This window comes from Cnephaeus nilssonii (genome assembly GCF_951640355.1).
Source record: "Cnephaeus nilssonii genome assembly, chromosome: 6".
NCBI lineage: Eukaryota > Metazoa > Chordata > Mammalia > Chiroptera > Vespertilionidae > Cnephaeus > Cnephaeus nilssonii.
Genome location: NC_137077.1, coordinates 18542572 through 18568725, shown reverse-complemented (window position 1 = coordinate 18568725; position 26154 = coordinate 18542572). Strand labels below are relative to the sequence as shown.

At 41.9% G+C, this 26154-nt stretch overlaps 2 protein-coding genes across 2 annotated transcripts in view; one reads left to right on the top strand and one right to left on the bottom strand.

Annotated features, from left to right (window-relative positions):
- The first annotated feature begins 1176 nt into the window (after positions 1-1176).
- SNRPF (small nuclear ribonucleoprotein polypeptide F) lies at positions 1177-9641 on the top strand. Its single transcript, XM_079774529.1, has 4 exons — positions 1177-1296; positions 3126-3251; positions 8846-8910; positions 9509-9641. Exons 1-4 carry the CDS (start codon positions 1294-1296, stop codon positions 9573-9575), a joined length of 261 nt encoding a protein of 86 aa, XP_079630655.1. The 5' UTR covers positions 1177-1293; the 3' UTR covers positions 9576-9641.
- Positions 9642-10050: 409 nt separating this feature from the next.
- Positions 10051-26154, bottom strand: part of CCDC38 (coiled-coil domain containing 38) — a gene marked incomplete at its 5' end in the record, with an annotated part of 38456 nt that continues 22352 nt past the window's right edge. The window contains 7 exons of the mRNA XM_079775505.1: positions 10051-10633; positions 14124-14217; positions 15372-15577; positions 16544-16744; positions 21094-21229; positions 22489-22640; positions 25021-25084. Coding sequence (XP_079631631.1) covers positions 10520-10633; positions 14124-14217; positions 15372-15577; positions 16544-16744; positions 21094-21229; positions 22489-22640; positions 25021-25084 — 967 coding nt within the window. The 3' untranslated portion in view covers positions 10051-10519. The remainder of the gene's footprint in view (positions 10634-14123; positions 14218-15371; positions 15578-16543; positions 16745-21093; positions 21230-22488; positions 22641-25020; positions 25085-26154) is intronic.

Genomic DNA, 26154 nt, shown 5'->3' with positions numbered 1-26154 from the left:
GAAGTTAAGAAACTGCCTGTCCCTATCCTCACGCGATGGACGGAGGTTCTGAGCTCAGGCTGCCTCCGGTCTTCCCCACTTCTCCACAAGGCCTCAATACTCAACATTTAACCTGAAAGCCCAAATTCATCTCCTTGGCGCTGCAAGAACAAAACCAAAAAACAGTACTACTAAAAGTGTGTATTCCGCTGAAACCGGTTTGGCTCAGTGGATAGAGCGTTCGCCTGCGGACTCAAAGGTCCTGGGTTCCATTCCGGTCAAGGGCATGTACCTTGGTTGCGGGCACATCCCCGGTAGGGGGTGTGCAAGAGGCAGCTGATTGATGTTTCTAACTCTCTATTTCTCTCTTCCTCTCTGTAAAAAATCAATAAAATATATTTTTTTAAAAAAGTGTGTATTCTCCAAGAACTGCATTAGGAACTGCATTAGGCATTTCAGATCTGAGCGAGCTGAAAGTCTGAACTGGGGGGAAAAACAAGTGAAATTCTGACCAATGACACCCTTACGCTCTCAAGAATAGTCAGGGATAGTGTCAAGATCCCCCGCATCCTTAATTTATAAATATTCTACACGAAAAAAAGGCCGCACCAGGTCTCTGCTGGCAATGCAAAAGAAACAGAGGGACAGGGAGCCAGCCCACCGCACCATATTCTAGACCCGATATGACCTCATCTGAAACATATTCTGTACGTGACTTTCTCGGGTGCGTTTCACCTCCCTCGGCCTTTCTTCTCTCACATGTTTTAAGTTGGGTCGAAATGAGCACTACAGAATGGTGAACAGTCAGGTAGAAGGGAGCGATGGCAGAGGAGCCCCCAAATCCCAGAACCTGCGGGAAAGCGAGGAAGAAACTCGAGAGCCCCGAACTCGTTCTTCGGGAGTAAAGGGACCAAGGAAACCCCCGTCAGCCAAGCTGGCGAGAAGTCTAGGGTGCACGGCACCTCGAGGCCAGTGAGCGGACCAGAAACCCCGCCGGCCTCACTATCGCCGCAGTCTTCGCACGGGGCCCTCGCGAGTCGAGGGGCTGAGGCGTCCCAAAGGCTGGCGCGGAAGGATCCAAAGCGCGCAGCGTCGCTGGTTGCTCGGATACACCGCTCACCCTCTCCTCCAATCAGCACCTATCTCTCTGCGTCCAATCATAGGAGCGGAAGAGCAGTAGTCGGAGGTAAAAGGTCACGCTGCTTTTGGGCGGCCATTTCTCGCGGTCCGAGCTGGGCTAGGCGCTCCAGGCACAAGGGACGGACGAGAGCTGGGTCGGCGGCGAGGAGCCTACAGCGTTTGCTCGTTGTCGCGATGGTAAGGAGGAAGAGAAGGGATGGAGTCTCCAGAGAGACAGAGAGAGCGCGCGGGTGCTCAGCGTCGCTGGGCCTGGTGGGTGGTTCGCGCCTTTCCCATTCATCCGCGTGAGGCGCCGCGCAGGCGGCCGGCAGCCCTTTCTTGGCTGCTCCGCGGCCCGAGGCGCGCGCCCCTTCCGCCGCCCTCCGCCGCCCAGGAGTGCCCCTGCTCCCTTCCTCTCGGCTTCGTTTTGAATCTGAGCCGGAGATATCCTTGCTGGCTGGGGCCGCAGGGTCCGGGTAAGGACGAAGAGGTTTGTCACGGCCCGCTCTGAAAGGAAAGCCCGCTTCCCTTCCACGATGGGACCCGCAGCGCTCTGAGCACAGAGCCCAGGCTTTGGAGCATTCCTTTGTCCATTTAACAAATATTTTACTGAGTGCATGCTACCTGCCGGATGCTGTGCTAGGCGGTAGGACTCAGGTGAAAAGTACTGATGCCGACCTTGGTCTGCGTTAATTTCTGTCGGGAGTGGGAGACAGACATTAATCAAATAACAACAGAAATACGTAATTACAAATAATCAGTGCTAGGAAGGAAGCAAACGGGTTGCTGTGAGGGGGCGCGATGGCACCTTAGAAGAGCGGCCAGGGGTAGCATCCCCGGAAGGGGAGGGCTTTAACCCGAAACCCAAATGATAGGAAATTCAGCCCCTTAAAGAGCTGGAGGGAGAGTGTACCGAGCTCAGGAAACAGGAGCATTGATTGGCCCAGAGGCCCGACCTAAGGCTCGACCCCTTGGAGGAATTAACGGAAACCACAGTTTCTTGCTTGAATAGTGGTTATGAGTTAGCGTCAGGCAAGACCTCTCAGGCCACATTAGGAGGTCTGGATTCTACTCCAACTGCAATGGGCAGCAGCCATTGAAGAATTTTAAGCAGAAATATGATTTAAAAAAAATAACAGTTGCTGTGTGGATAAGTTGGAGAAAGACAAGAGTGAAAACTGGAGACTCATTGGGAAGTTAATGCAGCAGTCCCCTTGTCCTTAGATAACTCTGAATATTCTTTTTTAAAAGGGGTTTAGTCGCTAAGCTTCTTGGTTCTTTGGGCTGATGGGTGAGCAGATGAAGGGAAAAAAGTGTGTGATTACTAGGGTAACCACTGCTTTGCTGAATAAACAAACGTTAAGTGATAGCTCACATGTCAGAGGCACTGACGTCAAGTGAGACCCAGTCCTAGTTTCTAGAATTCAAGCAAAAGACTGTCAGGTGCCCCTGCTTCGTTCTGTAGTCGCATATTGGGAGTCTGACAGCACTGAATTGTTGGTTGCTTCATTCTTCCCTCCTGTTACATCGGTGGTCTCCTCTGCCTAGAACAGCTGTTTTCCCCCTGGGAATTTATCTCATCCTTTAAAATGGAAGCATTGCTCATTTCAGGCAACCGTTCCTTCTCTCAACACTGGATTGGGTTGGTACCCTTGTACATAGCATATCTCCTCTTACAACCTTGCAATAGTTTATTTTTATGTGTTTTGCCCTTCCTCCTCCCACTGTGAGCTTCTTGAGGACAGGGACTGACACCTGCATTTTTTTTTTTTAACTGTCTTTGTTTCTTTGTAACCTGGAACAGTGAGTGATGTTTAATAGCTATTCAGTGTTTCCTAAGGAAATAATGAATATTTGTGTACATTTTGATGGTGGAAGAGGAAATTGGCTACCTGGGTATTTAAATATTTTTGATGGTCTTTAACAAATAAAAGTGATACCATAAAAATTGGTGATTTGGTAACAGAGTAGGTGGTGGGCACTGAGCTCTGGAAAATAATTGAGTTCTTTTTTTGTTCTTTGTGCAGAGTTTGCCCCTCAATCCCAAACCTTTCCTCAATGGATTAACAGGAAAGCCAGTAATGGTGAAACTTAAGTGGGGAATGGAGTACAAAGGCTACCTGGTATCTGTAGATGGCTATATGAACATGCAGGTAAGCTAAAGAATTATAAAAATCATTAAATTGCATTTCTTTTTCTTCACCTCACTCCTCTAAGGTTTAGTGTGACTTATGAGAATGCAGTTAATTAAGTTGATAAAGCAAAAATTCAGGGGGAAAAGTCAAAATCAGGGAGGATGTGATAAGCTGCGTATGAGACATGTTAAACCAAAATACAGCCACAGATTTGACCCCTAGTTGTTAAAAGTAAGAAGAGCTCGGACATTTGATTCCTTTTGCCAGAAGGGGAAAATACAAATTTGCAGAAAAAGGAAACCCTCTCTCAGGACTTAACTCTGCAAAAATTTTTTCAAGTAAAATTCTTACTTTGAAAAAAATAATTTTTTTTTTTTAATTTCAGAGAGGGAGGGAGAGGGGGAGAGAGATGGAAACATCAATGATGAGAGAATCATTGATTGGCTGCCTCCTGCATGCCCCCTACTGGGGATTGAGCCCACAACTCTAGCATGTGCCCTTGACTAATTGAACCTGGGACCCTTCAGTACATAGGCTGATGCTCTAGCCACTGAGCAAACCAGTTAGGGCAAATTCTGAATGCTGAAAGCACAACATCAGAGTAATTCCATAAAAGGATTTCTTGAGAGAAAAGACATTAGCCAAATGAATTGGTCAATTGACTGCATGTCTCTTATACTAACTTCTGTGAATATTTCTGTGAACTTTTTAAAAAATTGTGATAACAAAATGTGCCACTTTCACCATTTTCAAGTGTATAACTCAATCCCAAAGTGAAATTCCATACCCATTAAAAAATACAGTAATTCCCCATTTCTGTTGCCTCTAGTCCCTTGGAAAATACTATTCTTTTTTTTCTCTCTATTAAAGGTACCTCATATAAATGGAATCCTACAATATTTGTCCTTTTGACTTATAGCATATTTTCAAGGCTCATTCATGGTATAGCATATTTCAGAATTTCTTTTTATGGAAGTAATATTTCGTTATATGTATACTCTGCATTTTAATCCATTCTTCTATTGGACATTTGGATTATTTCCCCATTATGACTAGTGTAACTAATGCAATGAACATGGCTATACAAATATCTGCTTCAGTCTCTGTTTTTAGTTATATATATCAGAAATGTAATTGCTGAGTCATACAGTAATTCTTTAATTTCTTGAGGAATAGCCATACTATTTTCTACCTGAACAAATGATACTCATGTCCCCATAATTTATATAGAGCATGGTTTGGCCTGGAAAATTCCCTAAACAGTAATCATTTATCAAGGCCGTAAAAAATCTGAAGAGCTTATCTCTTGTGCTGAAAATGTTCCACACTTAATGGTGATGGTTATACATACAACTTTATGAATATAGGTAAAACCACTGACTTGTATACTTTAAGAGTGAATTTTATGTTATGGAATTACATATATATATATATATATACACACACACACACACACACACACACACACATACCTAATATACTAATTGTCCCTCCAACCGTTCCACCATTCGACCAGTGCTATGACACGCACCGACCACCAGGGGCAGATTCTCCAACGAGTAGGTTAGCTTGCTGCTGGGGTCCAGCCAATCTGGGACTGGGAAAGATGGGCCGGACACACCCTGGAGCCCTCCTGTGGTCCCTCCCTGGCCCCAGCCTGGCCTGCGCCCTCTTGCAATCCAGGACCCCTCGGGGGATGTTACAGAGCCAGTTTTGGCCCAATCCCCACAGGCCAGGCCTATGAACCCCACTGGTGCACGAATCCGTACCTCAATAAAAAAAAGGAGTAAAGAATACTTGCCAAATATTTGGTTTCAAAAGTAATGTAACTTTCTTCAACAATAAAGAATAAATTTTTTTAAGTAATGTAACTTCCTAGTGAACTTGCCAGTTTTGAAGTAACGTAACTATATTGATGATGCTTTTGAGTTTGTCCTCTTAGCACATATTTGTTGAGTGCCCATTATATGGATTGTGATTTTTAAAAATTAAAAGTAAAGTCTACCTATATGTAGAAGAAAGCTAAACATTTTGATCTAAAATTAGAGTAATATAGTTCCCTACCTATAAATGTTACTTTTTAAAAACTTTTAAATGTTGAAACATGAAGGCTATGTCAAATCCCTGTATAAAATGTTTTATCACATAGTAGGTATGTAACCCACAAGCCAGAATAGTAAAGAAAATGTTGAATTTAAATATTTATGAATATCAAATCCCAGTTCCTAAGGAGTTTGGGATCAAAATAAAGTATAGTTGATATAATACTTAGTTTTATGCATATAACATAGTGATTTTATATCTATCTACCTAGGGTGTCCCAAAAAACATGTAATACATACCTTAACAGCTGATAGCTCAATTGATGTTTTTATTTCCGCCAAATTAAGCTTTGTACAAAGGAAATTCATCATAAAATGCTACTGGAAGTTTGAAAATGTAGTTGAAGTACAAACACTGCCTTTATAATTCTTCAAAGTGTCTCCCAAAAATGTATACACACTTTTAACAGCTGATAACTCACTTAATTTTCACTCCTTTTCAAGTTTAACTGATTTGAAATAATGAGTGAAGCCAAATTAGGCTTTTAAAAAATATATATATTTTTATTGATTTCAGAGAGGAAGGAAGAGGGAGGGAGAGAGAGAAACCATGATGAGAGAGAATCATGGATCGGCTGCCTCCTGCCAGTCCCCCACTGGGGATCAAGCCCACAACCTGGGCATGTGCCCTTGATCAGAATCGAACCTTTCAGTTCACAGGCCGATGCTCTATCCACTGAGCCAAACCGGCTAGGGCCCAAATTAAGCTTTGAACAAAAAATTTATCCACGAGACTTTTTTATGGGGATACATAAAAGACAAAGTTTATGGTACTAAACTGGCAACAGTCGGTGAATTGAGGGCGCACAAATACCCAACAAAATGATTCTTGGTGTTTGCTATTTCATTCCTTCGCATTGTAAGTGTGTGTACATTGTTTAGGACAACACACACACACACACACACACACACACACACACACACACACACACACACTAGAGGCCGGGTGCACAAAATTCATGCATAAGGGGTGGGGGTGGGGTTCCCTCAGCCCAGCCTGCACCCTCTCCAATCTGGGACCCTTCAAGGGATGTCCGAGTACCCGTTTAGGCCCGATCCCGGCCTAAAAGGGCACTCAGACATCCCTCTCACAATCCAGGAATGCTGGCTGCCAACCACTCGCCTGCCTGCCTGATTGCCCCTAACCATTTCTGCCTGCCAGCTTGATCACCCCCTAACCACTCCCCTGATCGACACCAAACTGCCACCCTGATCGACACCAAACTGCCACCCTGATCGACACCAAACTGCTCCCCTGTCAGCCTGGTCGTCCTAACTGCCCTCCCCTGCAGGCCTCGTCGCTCCCAACTGCCCTCACCTGCTGGCCTGGTAACCCCTAACTGCCCTCCCTTGCCAGCCTGGTCACCCCTGACTGCCCTCCTCTGCTGGGCTGGTCGCCCCCAATTGCCCTCCCCTGCAGGCCTAGTTGCCCCTACCTGTCCTCCCCTGCAGGCTTGGTCACCCCCAACTGTCCTCCCCTGCAGTCCTGGTCCCTCCCAACTGCCCTCCCCTGCTATCCTGGTCGCCCACAACTGCCCTCCCCTGTCAGACATCTTGTGTCCACATGGGGCGGCCATCTTTAACCACATGGGGGCGGCCAGCTTGTGTGTGAGAGGGATGGTCAATTTACATATTACTCTTTTATTAGATAGGATGTATGTTTGTGTATATCCTATCTAATAAAGGGGGAATATGCTAATTAACCCTCACATTGTCGCAAAGATGGCGGTGCGCACAGCCAATAAGGGAATATGTTAATTGACTGTCACGCCCTCAAAGATGGTGGCGCCCATAGCCACAAGATGGCAGCACGCAGTCCCCTCAGCCTCACCAGGGTGGCAGGCGCACAGCACGGCCAGGCCCGCCTCCTGGCGGTTTGACCTTGCCGTGCGCCTGCCTCCAGAGTCCTCCAACCACCCAGGGCTGGCCCGAGGCACAGGCAAGCCTCAGATGGCGGCTGCTCAGCCGATGCCTGAGGTGCAGGCAAGCCTCAGATGGCAGCTGCCCAGACCCCAGGGCAGGCTGAGGCTTGCGATGCTGGTAGTGGCAGCAGCAGAGTTGTGATGGGGGTGTCGCCTTCCCCCGATCGCTGGGTTGCCTCCCACCCCTGAGGGCTCCTGGACTGTGAGAGAGGGCAGGCCGGCTGAGGGACACCCCCCTTCAGTGCATGAATTTTCATGCATCGGGCCTCTAATATATATATTGCATCGGGCCTCTAGTGTGTGTGTGTGTATATATCCGTATATATACAAATATATATATATATATATATATATATATATATATATACACACACACACACACACACACACACACACACACACACACTAGAGGCCCGGTGCATGAAATTTGTGCGTGGGGGTGGGGGAGGTTCCCCTCAGCCCAGCCTGCACCCTCTCCAATCTGGGACCCCTCAAGGGATGTCCGACTGCCCGTTTAGGCTCGATCCCAGTGAGATCAGGCCTAAACGGGAAGTCAGACATCCCTCTCACAATCCAGGACTGCTGGCTCCCAACCGCTCACCTGCCTGCCTGATTGCCCCTAACTGCTTCTGCCTGCCAGCCTGATCACCCCCTAACCACTCCCCTGCCAGCCTGATTGATGCCTAACTGCTCCCCTGCTGGCCCGATTGCCCCTAACTGCCCTCCCCTGCAGGCCTGGTTGCCCTCAACTGCTCTTTCCTGCAGGCCTGATCGCCCACAATTGCCCTCCCCTGCCGGCCATATTGTGGCAGCCATCTTGTGTCCACATGGGGGCGGCCATCTTGTGTGTTGGAGTGATGGTTAATTTGCAAGTTACCTCTTTATTATATAGGATATGTATGTATATACGCCTTACAGAGTGATCATAATGAATCTAGTAAGCATCTGTCATTGTACAAAGTTATTGTGATATTATTGATTATATTTCCTGTGCTATAGATTATATCCTAGTAATTTCTTTACTTTATAACTGGAAGCTTGTAAGGTTACTCTATTGTTTAACCTCCTGTTAAGAACATGTTTTCCTGTTTATTAGCACATAATTTAAAAAAATTCTTCAAGTCTTTGTTTTGGTTGATGACTAATATGAAAGTATTTTAGCCGCCATAACTTTTGTACATCCATTGGATTCCTCAATATGATACTACACTATAAAGTTGTTATTCCAAGAGAAGTTAATTTCTGCTTTGGAAAACTTTAATCAACTGATTCATAATTTGGGAGATTTCCTTCCTTGACATGTTATTCTAATGTCCACTAGAAAGAAATACTGCACAACTGCGAGATTTAAAAAAAAAAAACTATGTTGAAACAATTTTTACTACATATTCTACATACATTAGTGTTAACTTTACCAAATATTTATATGAAACCATAAGTACTACAATAGTAATAGAAAACTAATATTAATTATAGATAAATATGAGTTGATATAAAAAGGTCTCGGTTAACAAGTTCTCTCACCGGTATTAGGTGTGTCTTAACTATTTCCCTTCTATACTATTAATGTATTTTCTTTTTTTTTAAGCTTGCAAACACAGAAGAATACATAGATGGAGCCTTGTCTGGACACCTGGGTGAAGTTTTAATAAGGTAACAAAACAGTAGTAGTATATGTAAGGAATTACTGGTGAACATTAGAAATAACCTGTTTAAAAAAACTAATTTAGTGCCTCAGTTTCAGAATTACTTTTTAAAATCGCTATTAATTTACCATATTATTCTACAACTAGACTTCTAAAGTATGAAATTGTTAAACTTTTCAAAGATTGAAGTATTTTGAAGCTATTCATCCTTAATATTTTTCTAGTGCTGATATTAAACTTTCTATTTTTAGCTGTAACCTTTTTTAGTGGTTTTAATTGAAAGAGCTTGTTTTTTTTATTTTAGTTGGGTCTGCTGCTAGGATATTTAGTTACACTCATTTTCTAGAACTATATACCTTCAAATTCTAGTCATTCCATTTGGAAGATCATAAAGATACCATTTTATAACAATCACATGGTGAGAAAATAAGTGCCATGTGCTTTGTAAAGAATCAGTGTTACAACTTTAAGAAGAGAAAGGAAAAAATGCTACGTTATAAATTTAGCATTCAATATTTTTGTAATGAAAAAATCTAGTAATTGTAAATCAGATATTACATGGTTTCCAGTTGGAACAACAAAATGGACTGTGTTTCTGTTTACAGGTGTAATAATGTCCTTTATATCAGGGGTGTTGAAGAAGAGGAAGAAGATGGAGAAATGAGAGAATAGCAACTTTTGTGGGAAAATTTTTTTATATATATTTCTAGACAATAAAAATTTGTTTTTTCAACTTGACTTGTGAACTATTCATATTCAGACATTTACATGCAAAACTCAATGTTGAAAAAACTGAAAAATTATTTACAGAAGAAAGGCTATCCAGTTTCATTCAAGTTGGTTTTCTTTCGTAAGCCCAGTGTTGTTATTTTTTTTCTAAAAAGGAGAATTACTTATATGCTTTATAAATGTTTATGAAGGTGAATTTCAGCCCTTTTCTTGTAATTATATATTAACTGAGACCTTTCAAATGCAACTGCTTCTTTTAAAGTTTTTTTGAGCCATTTTTTACATGTATACAGTTAACTATTTTCTTAGCATTAATATATATTATTTTACTTAGTAATAGACAAATTACAGTGTACACTTAAATAGTATACACATATAGCTAAAATGAAACATCAATTAAAATTAAAATGATTGTGGATATACAGCACAACAGAAATTGTGAACTGACATTTAGGTTGAAGATAGTTAGGTTTGTTCATTTAAGAGGATTAAGTTTCTGAACAGTACTTAATACGAATTAAAAACCAGTCTCACAATTATGTTCTGAGACATAACTTCAAAGTCTCATGTTGTCAGAGGATGCCACTATTGCAGTTTAATGATCATTAACCGTATAGTTACATCAATAAAATAACTTTGGATGTGTATCCCCAGCTCAGACAAATCAAAGTATAGATGTATAATATTTAGAATAATACTTAGGCAATGGATAATAAAAAGCCGTCAACAAAAGAAAGTAATTCCCCATTTCCAATCCTATAACCTTTGGAACAAGGGCATGTCTTCATCACATTGATTGGGTAAGCATATGGGGGAGAATATTTTGATTACTGTAAACCAAAATCTTTAAAATATGCTTAAAACATTTGGCCTTAACTGCTTCTAATTCAAGTGAAAAAATATTCTTCCTCTATTGATTTTGCTCTTGTATCCCTGACTAAACGTAGTTGATGTTTGTTAACAGATGTAGGTTTTGAACGACAGACAAGTCTTCTTCCCACCTGAAACAAAAGAAATAATATTCTTTAGAATGATCTTTTTCTGTTGAAGTATAAGTACTAATATTAACTTGATTTTCCAAGGCATAATACGACTTAATGTGGTAAATAGTCAATTACAAAGGGATTGATTTTAAACATTAGTAATCCTGATGGCTCTTGGAGGTGTTCCCACCAGGATAAGCTTAGGGAAATCCTTAGTTTCACACCTATTCATTTTCTCTGGGGCATATACTCAATTATATCATCTTTCCTCTGTAAACTTTTTTGTTTTGCTTTGACAGCTGAATTTTTATCAAATGGATGACAAAACTATGATATAATATTGAGATTTGATGGGGCATCTCCATTGTGTCTCAAAAGGGGCACTATCCCTATGTGAGACTGGCCCTTGCATTGCAGAATGTTTGACATTCCTGGCACCAGTGAACTAAATAATAGTAGCGTTCCTCCCCATAATTATAGCAACAAAAATGCCTTTAGGGCAGTGGTTCTCAACCTTTCTAATGCCACAGTCCTTTAATATAGTTCCTCATGTGGTGACCCCCAACCATAAAATTATTTTTTTTACTACTTCATAACTGTAATTTTGTTACTGGTAATGAATCGTAATGTAAATATCTGTGTTTTCCGATGGTCTTAGGCTCTACAGCAGCGGTGACCCAAAAGTTGCAGTGACCCTCAGGTTTAGAACTGCTGCTGAAGAGCCTAAGACCATCAGAAAACACAGATATTTTCATTAGATTCATAACAGTAGCAATATTACAGTTATGAAGTAGCAACGAAAATAATTTAATGGTTGGGGGTCACCACAACATGAGGAACTGTATTAAAGGGTCGTGGCATTAGAAAGGTTGAGAACCACTGCCTTAGGGGAACAGAACCCCTGAATTCCTTTCCTAAAGTCGGAATTTTTTTGACTGTTGGTGATCTCCTTTGGTTACTTTTGTTATTAATACTATCAGAAAATTCCCAGTGATGAAGTATCCCAACTAGGTAAGAACTTCTATCACAGGTTTTCATACATTGTCAATTTATCAGATTACCATTTTTATTTTCTATTTTCCAGTTTTAGTTTTCATTCTCATTTTTAGTTTGTTAATAAACATTTGTTGAGTATCTACTGTGTACTAGGCGGTGGAGATACAGAGGTCATAAAACGCATTCATGGTCTAGAAGGAAGGATATATTTTTAAATAATCATTTCAATTTTGTGGGCTTAGTGGAGTGTATACATGTGGGAGAATAATGAGTGGTTAATTCTCCCTTGGGAGGAAGAGGAAAATTCAAGTGTTCATAGAAAGAACACCTGAACTAGAGAGGTACAGATTCTTTTTAAGATTAAATGCTTATTTAAATAAAATAAGGTAATCATAACCTTTTGATATACATATTTACGATCACCATACTTTGGAACTTTTTTCAAGTCCTTACCTGGTTCTGAGGTGCACAATAAGCATTCACTATGGGTTAGCTATCACTGTGTTAACAATCAATTTCCACATTAGCTTTGTAGATAGCCATGAAACTGGGTTCCTAGAATATATTTCAGACCCAGAGCTAGAGGAGGGCAAGTGGCATATGGAAACAAAAGACCCTCCACACTCGGCATGGACCATAAGCTCTCTGACTGCCAAATCCCAAACTTCTTAACAGGTGATCTTGCAATATAAAGAACCTTGGCTTCCAGTCCTGATTAGTCTTCTACATCTGAAGTAACACCGGGGATATAATTTTAACTCCAACTATTAATGTCATTATTTTTATAATATGAGGGTTAGAAGAACCTTCCAGTTATATGTAACTAGAGGCCCGATGCACGAAATTCATGCACGGGGGGGGGGGGGGGGGGGCGCCCTCAGCCCAGCCTGCATTCTCTCCAATCTGGGACCCTTAAAGCGGTGTCTGGCTGCCTGTTTGGGATTGGGCCTAAATGGGCAGTTGGACATCCCTCTCACAATCCCGGACTGCTGGTTCCCAACTGCCAGGCTCCCAACTGCTTGCCTGTCTGCCTTCCTGATTGCCTCTCACCGCTTCTGCCTGCCAGCCTGATTGCCCCTAACTGCCCTCCCCTGCAGGCCTGGTTGCCCCTAACTGCCCTCCCCTGCAGGCCTGGTTGCCCCTAACTGCCCTCCCCTGGCAGCCTGGTTGCCCCTAACTGCCCACCCCTGCCAGGCTGGTCCCTCCTAACTGCCCTCCTCTGCCAACCAGATCGCCCCCAACTGCCCTCCCTTGCAGGCCTGGTCTCCCAACTGCCCTCCCCTGCTGGCCTGGTTTACCCCAACTGCCCTCCCTTGCAAGCCTGGTCTCCCAACTGCCCTCCCCTGTTGGCCTGGTCCACCCCAACTGCCCTCCTCTGCAGGCCTGGTTCCCCCCTAACTGCCCTCCCCTGCTGAGTTGGTCACCCCTAACTGCCCTCCCCTACCGGACTGGTTGCCCCCAACTGCCCTCCCCTGCAGGCCTGGTCCCCCCCAACTGCCCACTCCTGCAGGCCTTGTCCCTCCCAATTGCCCTCCCCTGCAGGCCTGGTCACCCCCAACTGCCCACCCCTGCAGGCCTTGTCCCTCCCAACTGCCCTCCCCTGCAGGCCTGGTCGCTCCCAACTGCCCTCCCCTGCCAGCCTGGTTGCTCCTAACTGCTCTCCCCTGCCAGCCTGGTTGCTCCTAACTGCTCTCCCCTGCCAGCCTGGTCCCCCTAACTGCCCTCCCCTGCCAACCTGGTCCCCCTAATTGCCTCCCCTGCCAGCCTGGTTGCCCCTAACTGCCCTCCCTGTTGGCCCGATTGCCCCCAAATGCCTTCCCTTGCAGGCCTGGTCCCTCCCAACTACCCTCCTCTGCTGGCCATCTTGTGGCGACCATCTTGTGTCCACATGGGGGCAGCCATCTTGTGTGTTGGATAGTCAATTGGCATATTACTCTTAGATAGGATTCTCTAGGTTCACTATTTCCATTGTTAAGTGGAAGAAACAAGGTTCTCAGCTACCATTAACCTTTTGCACTCGGATGTCGAGTGTGACTAGACACGGTTAGCATTAGAATAAAGGAATTGAGAAAAAAGCAAGCGAGTGCAAAGGGTTAACAAGAATTGACACAAATACATAGGCTATTTCCAGAAGGACGCAGATGAAACTGTTAGCAATGATTATCTCTGGGGCAGGGGAAACTAAGGATGACAACTTTCACTGAATACTCTTTTGAACTTGGAACCATATGTCTGTACTACCTATTCAAAAAATTAGTTTTTAAAATTTTCTGGTTTTGTAAACCTGGAAGGAAAGAAAAAGAGGAAGGGACAGGTTTCTTTTACTAAAAAGTAGGCCTAATTTGAATTATTCTAAAAGTAACAAGGAACCAGAGAGAGATCAATTGAAGCTGAGCATGAAAGACTACTGAAGTTTAACCCGGATAAATTCGGTGAATTAGATATTTTGTTTTTATACCCAGAAGCACTCACACTTTGATGTAGCTGGACCTATTAATAGCAAAACACAAACCTTTTTCTTTGGTTGTGCTACTGCTCTTTCCAGAGCAGCTCTTAGCCTTTCTTCTTGGTGTTTTTGTTTTTCTCTCATTTTATCTTCACGAAACCTGTCAAGAGGGGAAAATGTTCTTCTAACTATAAGTCACAGAAAGTAAATGACCCATCTAAATATTATTTCCATTAAGGTTAAATGAAAGTAATAATTCATCGTCACCCATAACTATGGCTTTTGAATATTCAGGTGAAATCTCAACAACACATCTGATTTGTGATGAAATGAGAAGAAATTGCATGCCACCATTTTGGAAGAAGTAAGAATCTATCCCCGCTTGTGTCTAAATAAGCACCTCAGTAAAGCCTTCTCATCACTCAAATTCAGCACGTCACAGTTAATCTGTACAATGGTCACTTAAATTAACTTCCAGTTATCCACCCCTCCCTTATTTGAAATATACAGAAAAGTACACTAGTCACAAGTATGTAGTTAAGTGAATTACCACAAAAGTGCATTTCTAGTTAATCTTTTTGAATGGTATTCTCAAATTAACACCAACAAATACAATTTGTCTTGTTTCCTTTAGGGCTGTGATGATAAAATTAGATGACCTAGACCAGTGGTCGGCAAACCGCGGCTTGCGAGCCACATGCGGCTCTTTGGCCCCTTGAGTATTTTTATTCCATAAAATACCACGGCCTGGGCGAGTCTATTTTGAAGAAGTGGTGTCAGAAGAAGTTTAAGTTTAAAAAATTTGGCTCTCAAAAGAAATTTCAATCGTTGTACTGTTGATATTTGGCTCTGTTGACTAATGAGTTTGCCGACCACTGGGATAGCCCATTTGGGTCAACCACTGCATCCTCTACCCCTATCTTGTCAACTTTCCCCTCTCTCCCACCACTGCCGCTGCACTCACCAGCCATCAGCCCAGCTTGTGGCTGAGCAGCACGCCCCCTGTGGGAGCACACTGACCACCAGGGGACAGCTTCTGCGTTGAGCGTCTGCCCCCTGGTGGTCAGTGTGCGTCATAGCGACGGGTCATTTTGTCATTTGGTCAATTTGCATGTTACCCTTTTATTATATTGGATAATAGTGAATGTGTCTTCCCACTAAAAAATAGCTCTATGAGGAGGGCAGGGCTAGGTTTGGTTCCTCCCACTGTGACTATGTGGTTATCTTTGCCATATAATAGAGACTTGCTAAATGTGGAATCCAAGCAAAAACAACTACTCATTAAGTCATTCACTACACTTATATAAGACGTACTTTTGCCGTCGTTCTTTTTGTTTTATCCTCTCAATTGCCTCCACATTTTCTTTGGGAATGGAATCAATGAGATCACTCAGTTCCACCAGGCGAGACTCTACTTTTACCAGCTTTTGGACTGGGTTGAGGCTGCCAACCTCACCATCTCCGATGCAGAATTTATATACTTGATTAATTTTTTTACTAAGAGACTCTATCAGTTTTTCCTGGGATTGAGAAGAAAAGGAAAGTAGAAAACAACATCACATCACTATTTGCTTGTTCAATAAATGTGAAGTTCTGTTTTACTATAGTATAATGAAAAGGCTTTTATATAATACTAAATGTTTCCTTGTTTAAAAGAAAAACTTCAGTGTGACTTAGAAGAGTGAGAAAATGCAGCAATGATATTTATAACAATTTGTAGTCAGGGCATTGCTACAGTAACACCTTGGATTATTTTCTTTAAAAATATTTTATTCTAGGCATGAAAGTAATTATAATTGTGATTTTTTGTGTATCTGATTCCCTGGGCATTCAAGTAGAGGTGACATACACATTTAAAATCCTATTGTGCCACTGCAGTGCATTTCCTTGCAGCACTGCAGATGAGCCCCCTTTTTTGCATTTATTAATCTAATTCAGTGGTCGGCGAACTCCTTAATCAACAGAGCCAAATATCAACAGTACATCGATTGAAATTTCTTTAGAGAGCCAAATTTTTTAAACTTAAACTTCTTCTAACGCCACTTCTTCAAAATAGACTCGCCCAGGCCGTGGTATTTTATGGAAGAGCCACACTCAAGGGGCCAAAGAGCCGCATGTGGCTCGCGAGCCGCAGTTTGCCGACCACTGGTCTAATTGCTAGAACTATAATCATCCTGTCTAACAGTTATTTGCATGCATGCCTTATCTCCCTTTCTAGGCTGTAAGCACCTGGAGGGCAGGAGCTATTTCTTAGGTTGACACTGATACCTAAAATAGCACCTTGCACATAACTATGCACTTACTAAATGTTTGCTGAATAAATGAATGCATTCTCTCAGAGGAAAAGAACAGTTACAAGAAAACAGATTCCCTGCTGGCCTACAAAAGCCTTTGGGCAAGGTTAAATTTCACTCTCTCCATTGGGAAGTCATTGCAGTATTCTAGTCTAAACAGAGGCTTAGGCCAAACCTTGCTGATCCCTGTACCTGGCTATTCCTCCGTTTTAACACGTAGTTGATATGCTCGAGCTTGTAGGTAACGTGTTTCGGGATGTGTTTCGGGACCGAAAGATAACTTTCATCCTCTTTCTCGTCTGGGGGCTCGGCATTCGCAGCTAAGAGGGTCTCAATAAACTGCTGGGCAAGGTTAAGCTGTCTCCAGATAGCATTCTGCCCCAATGCCTGCTTCTGCTCAAGAAGATGAGAATCACCATGAAGCCAAGGAAGAAAAATAACACTCAAGACAGATGTGGCTCCTGGAGTCGTGGGACTCCTTACAGAGCCACCAACAATTACAAGTCAAGATCTATTACCAGGAGGTGACTTCCAACAGCTTGTTTCTCCCACCTCCTACTTTAAGCACCTTTCCAATGGTTCTGTTTACCATAAAGCCCCCATTTTCTCAATTTTTTTCTATTTCCTATTTATATTAAAATATGCTTTTTAAAGAAAACAGGGAAGTATGAAATAATATAAAAAGAAAAAGTAAAAGAAAAAAGCAAAGGTCCTATTTGCCATTCAGCTTATTCTTTTTCTCTCCCTTTCTAAATAACACCTATTGTATTTCCCATTTATATTAACAGTACATTTCTTTAGAAAACTTTAGAAATACAGAAAAATGAAAGGTAAAGTAACCCATCAAAGGACTGAAGTATACATTGGATATGAAAAAACAATATTGCTGCAACGTGAGTCATTTCAAAAATACATTGAACACTAGTTCTGAGAAAAATCAACTTTAACGTGAGAATGGTTAATTGACGGAAATTTCTGAAGGAGTCTTCTTGAACACTTAAGCGTTTTAGAGATGGATGGGCAGTAGCCTTTTTGTGTGTGTGTGTTTGTTTTTTAAGTTCCTCCTGTCAAATAAGAGGAAAAGACAAGGAGAGATGTTTTCTTAAGGTAAGAACAGCGTGAGAAATAGAATCAGGGGATGAGGTTAAAGAAAATACTCATGAAAAAGAGATTGAGGGCCTGGCTCTAACGAGCACAGGGCAAAGAAAAAGGAAGTTCAAGATGCAGGCCTACTCTTGACAGAGAAGCCAAATGTCAGTCCAATCCCTGGAGCTGCCACAAGGTGGCAGGCCCACCCCAGAGCTCGTGTGCCTGCTTCCTGAGGTTCAGTGAGGCAGGGTGGTGGAAAACTACCAGGATAAGAACTTTGGGTGCCTTCCAAAGGAATGGGAAGTGATCTGACCAGAGCAATAGATAGAAGGAGTCATTGTTATCAACATTGGATAGGAATGGGGAGATGTCTAGATGTCATTTAAAGTTCCTTTCCAACTCAAGGAGTCTGTAATTCTTATCCATGTCCCATTCTACTGTGTGCTTAATGTAAACAACTCTCCCAATTGAACTGGATCAGTGCCCTGTTGAAAGGAAAATTAAACCAGAGGTGACTACATTCTGCAAATTAAATGATGGAATATCTTACATTCCATTTCATGTCGAATGAAAGTGAGCAAACAGCTGCTACACAAAATGGATGAATCTCAAACGTAATGTTGAGAGAAAGAAGCCAGGCAAGCCAGACATATTACACGATTCCATCTATCTCAAGTTCAAAAGCATAAAGTCTAATTGGTGGTGGGAGAAGTGAAGATAGTGGTCACCTTCAAGGGATGGAAAGCAGCTTCTGGGAGTGCTGACCATGGTGTATTCCCTGATCTAGGGAGTGGTACAGGGCTGTGCTTACTTTGAGGAAATTCTTTGAGAGTTACACTTAGGATTTGTGCACGTTTGAATATTACATTAAATCTATGCCTGAATTTAAAATTGTACTATCGAAGTAATATATTGAATTAATGAAAAGTGTTTTTAGGGGATTAAGTACAGTTAGAAGTGTGGAAGTTTTGGAAAGAATAAAATTGATTTTATAGATCATAATTGACCACAGTGCCAAAGTAACTGATAATTTTGTGAATATCAAAATTAGGTGCAAGTGTTTATCTACACCAGTGGTCGGCAAACCGCGGCTCGCAAGCCACATGCGGCTCTTTGGCCCCTTGAGTGTGGCTCTTCCACAAAATATCACGGCCTGGGTGAGTCTATTTTGAAGAAGTGTTAGAAGTTTAAGTTTAAAAAATTTGGCTCTCAAAAGAAATTTCAATCGTCGTACTGTTGATATTTGGCTCTGTTGACTAATGAGTTTGCCGACTACTGATCTACACTAATAAAAGAGAAACATGCAAATTGACCATCACTATGCTATGCCCACCAACCAATCAGGAGGGAATATGCAAATCAGAAGGCCAAAGATGGCGGCCGCCCAGATGCTCCAGGCGTCTGGGTGGGGCAGGATGCCTGCTATGAGAGGGAGGGTGGGGGGTGAAGGGATCTACAGGAGCGGCACTCCGGCTGCAGCGAAGGCCTGGGTCCCGGGTGCTGGAAGCCAAGGGAAGGAAGGCCTATTGCATGACTCTCTTCATGCAACGGCCTCTAGTTTACTCATAAAGGATTATGTTTTGCACATGTTGAGATCTGAAAGAATGGGAGTAGGAAAGCAAGAAAATTCTAAGAAAATAATACTTTTCCCCTGCCGATTTGTTTGCTCTTCCCCCTTTTCACCCCAGTATTTTACATCCCTAGGAGAGTGTGCTTTTTCCCAGAGGGGGTAATACATGAATGCCAAAATTACGCCTGTGACCAAAATCTCAGTCTTTTAAAAATAATTTGCAGATAAACTGTACAAGGTTGCCTCAAAGTTTAAGAGTACTGAAAATGCTACATTTTTTTATAGCTTCCCTAAACTTGGATGAAAGGGGCTTGGTGGGAAGGAGGGGCACTATCACATTTAATTGACATTTTTCATGTCAATCAGCTTCAGAATTATTTAAACAAAATTGAAGGGTGGAAACAACCCAAGTATCCATCAACAGATGAATGGATAAATAACGTGGAAAATAAATACAGTAGAATATTTTTCAGCCATCAAAGGAATTCTGATACTACAACATGGATGAACCTTGAAAACATGCTAAGTGACATAAAAGGACAACTATTGTGTGATTTCATTTATATGCGATACCTAAAGTAGGCAAATTTATAAAGGAAGAAAGTAGGATGGGAAGATAGAGGAATGGGGAAATACTAGCATTGTTCAGAGTTTCTATTTGGGATGATGAAAAATTCTATCAATAGTGGTGAAGGTTACACAATAGTGTGAATATATTCAATGCCACTGAATCATAACACTTAAAATGGATAAATGGTAAATTTTATGTTATGTATATATATATATTTTTTAAATATTTTATTGATTTTTTTTACAGAGAAGAAGGGAGAGGGATAGAGAGTTAGAAACATCGATGAGAGAGAAACATCGATCAGCTGCCTCCTGCACACCTCCTACGGGGGATGTGCCCGCAACCAAGGTACATGCCCTTGACTGGAATCGAACCTGGGACCTTTCAGTCCACAGGGCAACGCTTTATCCACTGAGCCAGACCAGTTACGGCATGTTATGTATATTTTATCACAATTTAAAAAATGGTTTAAAAACCAGCATTGAAGAACTAAAAGGTAGCTAGCACCATATGTCTTGTTCTAACAGTGTGCAACCTGACCATAGCCCCTACTAAAAGAGAAACATGCAAATTGACCATCACTCCACTATGCCCACCAGCCAATCAGGAGGGAATATGCAAATCAGAAGGCCAAAGATGGCGGCCGCCCAGATGCTCAGGGTTCTGTACCACCCTAGGAAGTGTGTGTGTGTGGCGGGGGGGAGGGGTGCTTTTGTAGCCCTGCCTACCAATGGGTAGGGAAGGACAATCATCTACTGATACAGTTTTTCTGAATCTACTTCTGCTTGAAACATAAATGTGATATTAACCTCACATATTAGCATGAATTTTCATCTTATTTACAATTTTTACAAGAAAACCAATACAAGTTGGAGTTGTGGGTCTAGAAACTAACCTAATCATTCATTCAACAAACATTTATTGAGCACCTCCTTTAGGGACACTAAACTTATCGAAGAAGGGTAAGAAATCCCTGCCCTCGAGGGGTTTGCATCCAGCTGGGAGAGACTAACATATAAGTAAATGAGCACATTAGCATGTGTTACAGGTCCTCCCATAATGACTATCTATACAAGCCCCACGGGGGGGCAAAATTTATTATAAGCTCAGTGTTGGTCAGATATTCCATTGTGTTGATTCAGTCCTTACTTTGTCAATTATTTACTCAAATTTCTGCCAAAATGATCACAGGCAGTGAGCTACTTCATATGTACTAGCATACACTCTGCCTAAAAGAAATGTCTTTATGGGGGAAAATCTCAACATCATACTTGGTCATAATTAGAGCAACATTTTAAGAGAACCCCAATGCCAGTTTGAATGCTTTGTGTCTACTATGTAAGTGGACTGTTACGTACTGGCAAAATTATTTCAAGCTGGTTTTCTGCCTTTGTCATCAACCTGAGGCTTGTGGTTTACTTTTCATTCTCCCATTCCAGTGCTTAGTACTGAGGTAAATGTAAATTCTTATAATGAGCCAAAATAAGATTACTATAGGCAAAGAATGCTTACCTGGGCATCTGAATTAAATTCTCCAAAACTAAATAGCCTGGACCTTAACTCCAGTTCTGCTGCTTTTTCCTCTTCTCTCACGCAGTTCTCTTTAAGCACTTCCTTCTGCTCCAAAAGGAACTCAATGTTTGAATTTCTATGACAAAAGAGGCTTGTCTGTAATATGTGGTTTGGTGCAATAAAACATCACTCAGGAGCTTCAACACTCTTCCAGATCATGTGTTAGCAGCCTATATCTAGCAAGCCAAATCTGAGTTTATATTTGAAGACATTGCCAACATACATGCAAATTCTCAGGTTAAAATGAGACAAATGCACAGGGGCTGCTTTGAACCCCCATCAGGAAGCATTTTCTTCCCCTCTACTACTTCCCTGACTCCCCCAGTAGAGAGCAGCAAAGCTGAGGTGTCGGGAACTCAAGTTGTGGTGAGATCTTGTCTGTGTTCCCAAACCAGGGTTCAAAATAGAGACTCCTGACTCCCTCTCCTAGACATTCCCATAGAGATCTGGATATGGATTCGGACATGGATTCCCTTTTCCTGCCCAACCATGTCCACCCGTCCCCCCAAATCATATTGTTGGAGATGGGAGCACCATAGCTGTGAGGACAGAGAGAGGAGGCATGGATTAAAAGGATACATTAGTGGTAACAGGTGGCTGTGAGAGCATGATTTTTAGGTTCATAACTTCTGAACAAGTTAATCTTTTCCAAAGTTCAATGTAGTTGGACGTTTAAGAAGATTGCCACCTTCTGGCCCAGACGACTGTTCTGAAAAAGCTTCTACACAGTTTTATAATAGGTAGATGATACAAAGATCTGTTCTCTGCGCCTCGGAGCTGTTTACCAAAATGGTAATAATACAAAATTTTACAATAGGAAGGAGTGTTGTGAGTCATCAAATCAGCCTCCTTCCCCTGACAGAAGTCCCTTTTATCATAGCCCTGATATGTTGATATGCACATTACAAAATGATACAATATTTAAGTCACCAAAAAATCTGTTTTGCCGAGGAGAGTCACAGCCAAGGAAAATGCATTTGTTAGCACTATCTTCCAAAAGCATGGTTTGATTAGCCAGATGATAGGGGGAAATGGGTGTGAACGAAAATTAAGGCAGTAAGTGACCCTTCCGTTCTTTTGAATCTTTTATTATTGCTAGTTAGGAAAATATTTTGACATGTGAAAGGAAGTAGGGACTAAAATGAAACTAAAGCCAGTCTATTCTGTGTAAATATAACTGCAACTCTTCATACACTACAACGGAAATATCGTTCATAAACATTTCACCTTAAATCCAGAGAGACCACCAGGAAGGACCACTCGTGAATAAGTTGGACTCTGTCTCTGGTTAGAATTCTCATAATAGGATAAATCTACTTGTTTTCAATGACTTACATTTTATCCTGTATATATTTTTCTCTTTTATTCACTTCTTCGAGGTTTTCATCTACATCTTGGGAATACTGTACCAAGGTCAGATTCTGCTCCTCCAGCTCCGTGAGGACTTGAAGTAGCTCTTCTGGTTCTTTGAAATAAATCTCTGGCTCCTAATGAATCAATAATGAAGAATATAATTCACGTAACACCATGCTGCCTAGGTACACGTGACTTATCTAGAAAGACGCATTCTGGAATACAGGCTGACTGTGAGGGAGACATGGGTGGAGATGGCAAAGGAGCCTCTTGCCACGGGAGAGCTGGTCCCAGGAAGGGGCATTGGAGGTTGTAGGGGAGATGAAAGGTATTGGGAAAGTGGAAGAAGTGGGTGAGGAAAAGAGAAGCAAGGATGAAGCAGGAGAAGCAGGGCAGGAAAAAGGGAAAGGGGTCTAGGGAAAGGCAAGGGAGAAGAAATAGAAGGAAGATAAAGATAGGCTACGTGAAGGCCATTTTTTCCCCTAGTTTTAATTATTTTACATTTTCCAAAATTTTACGTATAAGTATGCATTATTTTAAGTAAATTTAATTTTTATACACCCGTATTAATCACATTTCCTATAGCCAGGGGGTAAAAACAACCTAAATGTCTATCAATGAATGAATGGATAAAGAATGTTACAATGGAATGTTAACCATAAAAAGAAGGAAATCCTGTAGCATGCTACAACATGGATGAACATAGAAGATATGCTAAAAAGCAAAACCATTCGCAAAAGGACAAATACTGCATGATTCCACTTTTATGAGTTATCTAAAGTAATAAAACTCTTAGAACAGTGGTAACCAGGGGTTAAAGGGAGAGGGTTAGAGGAATTGTTCAATGGGTGTAGAGTTTCAGTTTTGCAATATGAAAAGTTATAGGGATCTATTGCACAATAGTGTGCATATGGTTAACACTGCCATACACTTAACCTTTTGCACTCAGATGTCGAGTGTGACTCGACACGGTTAGCATTAGAATAAAGGAATCAAGAAAAAAGCAAGCGAGTGCAAAGGGTTACAAATAGTTAAGATGGTAAATTTTGTGTTATTTTTTTTTTTTTACCGTCATAAAAAAAAAAAAAGGATGCCTTGGACAAGGCGTGTTTTATATAATAACAGATGGTGTTTTAAAGTGTTTTTTGGTCTGGCTGGTTTGACTCAGCCGATAAGAGTGTTTGCCTGTGGACTGAAGGGTCCCAGGTTTGATTCCAGTCAAGGGCAAATGCCTGGGATGTGGACTCGATCTCCAGTGGGGGCAGCTGATCAGTGATTCTCTCTTCATTGATGTTTCTAGCTCCCTCTCCCTTCCTCTCTGAAATCAATAAAAATATATTTTAAAAAATAAAGTGTTTTGTGTTCCTTTTGAGTTTCTGTATCATATTTAGGGTGGAGTTAGCTCAGAGTCAATCTTGTAGCCATGAAGGGCTATTTTATTGAAGGTCAATTTATCTTACAGTTTAGTTCCTCAATATATCTCAAGCCCCAATCTATCCTATCTAATAAAAGAGTAATATGCAAATTGACCATCATTCCAACACACAAGATGGCCGGCAGGAGAGGGCAGTTAGGAGGGACCAGGCCTGCAAGGGAGGGAAGTTTGGGGGTGACCAGGCCTGAAGAGGAAGGCAGTTGGGGGGGACCAGCCTGCAGGGGAGGGCAGTTGGGGGTGATCCGGCCAACAGGGAAGGGAAGTTGGGGGGGAGGGGGGAACCAGGCCTGCAGGGGAGGACAGTTAGGGGCAATCAGGCCGCTAGGGGAGCAGTTAGGTATCGATCAGGCTAGCACGGTAGTGGTTAGGGGGTGATCAGGCTGGCAGGCAGAAGCAGTTAGGGGCAATCAGGGAGGCAGGCAGGCAAGTGGTTGGGAGCCATCAGTCCTGGATTGTGAGAGGGATATCCCAGATTGGAGAGGGTGCAGGCTGGGCTGAGGAACACGCCCGCCCCCCCCCCCCCCCCGTGCATGAATTTCATGCACCGGGCCTCTAGTATATATAAAAGAGTAATATGCAGATCAACAGAATGGTGGAACAAACAGAACTACCGCTTGACCAGTCGCTATGAGGTGCACTGACCACTTCTCAGTCCCTCCCCCTGGCCAGCAGACTCCGATCCCTCGATGGTGAATGGGGAACTGGGGGTGGGTGGCAGTGGCTGCTGGCAGCTGAGGAAGATGGCCCTTATCACAGGCCAGGCCTAGGGACCGTACCCATGCATGAATTTTGTGCATTGGACCTCTAGTGAAATAATAAGCAGCCAGGAAGTGGCTATTTTTTTTAGAGGAAAAATGTAGGTAATATGTCTCCCAAATTATTACCTACTTTAGCATTTATTTTTCATAAAATGTCTCATGACAAAGATGAACTATATATACAACTGAGGAACAGTATCAAAATCATATTTTTCTTCTGGAAAGTTATGGAATATTTGGAATAGGAAATTTCAATTTCAAAAGAAGAAATGAATATTTTACCAAACACAGTATTTAAATCAAGAAATATAATCTGGTTACCAGTTCATATTCTATTTCATCATCTATCAAGCATTCCAAATTGTCTTCTGAACTTTCAGATTGGCTGTAAAAGAAAAAAAAACAAAAAAGAAGATGCCTGATTTCTGAGTCATTTTCTGTCAACAGGTTTGCTTTCACTTCTAAATTTTCTTTGGAACCTCAAACCTAATTTTTTTCAATAGGCTGCTTAGCCTTTTAGGGAACTGCGTATCTCAGGAAGCAATGGATTCCATGAGTATGTCAAAGAAAACTAGATTCACCCAGACAAGGGTGACGTATGCAAACAATGAGACCACCAGGAAGAGCTATACCAGACAGTACCAATTATTTGAGGTGCATCTATAAAGTCAGGTAATTTTCTTAGAGAAACACATGAAAATCTACATTGCCGCATCCATTTTGTCCACTTTAACTCAGTCTTCTTGAAAAATGGAACGCGCCTTAGTGTTCAAAACCAAGCTTGTAACCCTGAGTGATACCATATTTGCTTTTTAAAGAGCAGATTTTATTTTTAAAAATATCTTCCAATGAGAAAATGTTGGCTCCGGGTGATAATTTATATCATTAAAGAATAATTATGTGGCTCTGGAAAAATTCTTTAAGAAGGATGTATTGAAAATGATTGAAATATTAAAAAAGTAGGAACTTTCAAGTAGAGGGCAGTGATGATGGAGAAAGTGAGTAAATGTGTTGGGGGAGGGAGATACATGAAAGAATGAAATCATAGAAGCCAAGAATAGAAAGGATGAAAGGACAGTCTACAGACTGAGGGAAAATATTTGCAAACCACAAAGTCACAAAGTACTAGTATCTAAATATGTAAAGAATTCTCAAAACCCAACAGTTAATCCAGTTGGAAAATGAGCAAAAGACATGAATGGACATTTCACCTAAGAGGATATAAAGATGCAAACAAGCTCATGAAAAGATGTTCAACACCATCAGCTACTAGGGAAATGCAAATCAAAAGCACAGTAAGTTATACACATCTATCAAAATAGTTAAGGCAAGAAAACAGTGAAAATACCAAATACTGGTGAAGATATAAAGAAACTGGACCCCTCATACATTGCTGGTGGGAATGTAAAATGGTACAGCCACTCTGGGAAATAATTTGGCAGTTTCTTTAAAAAC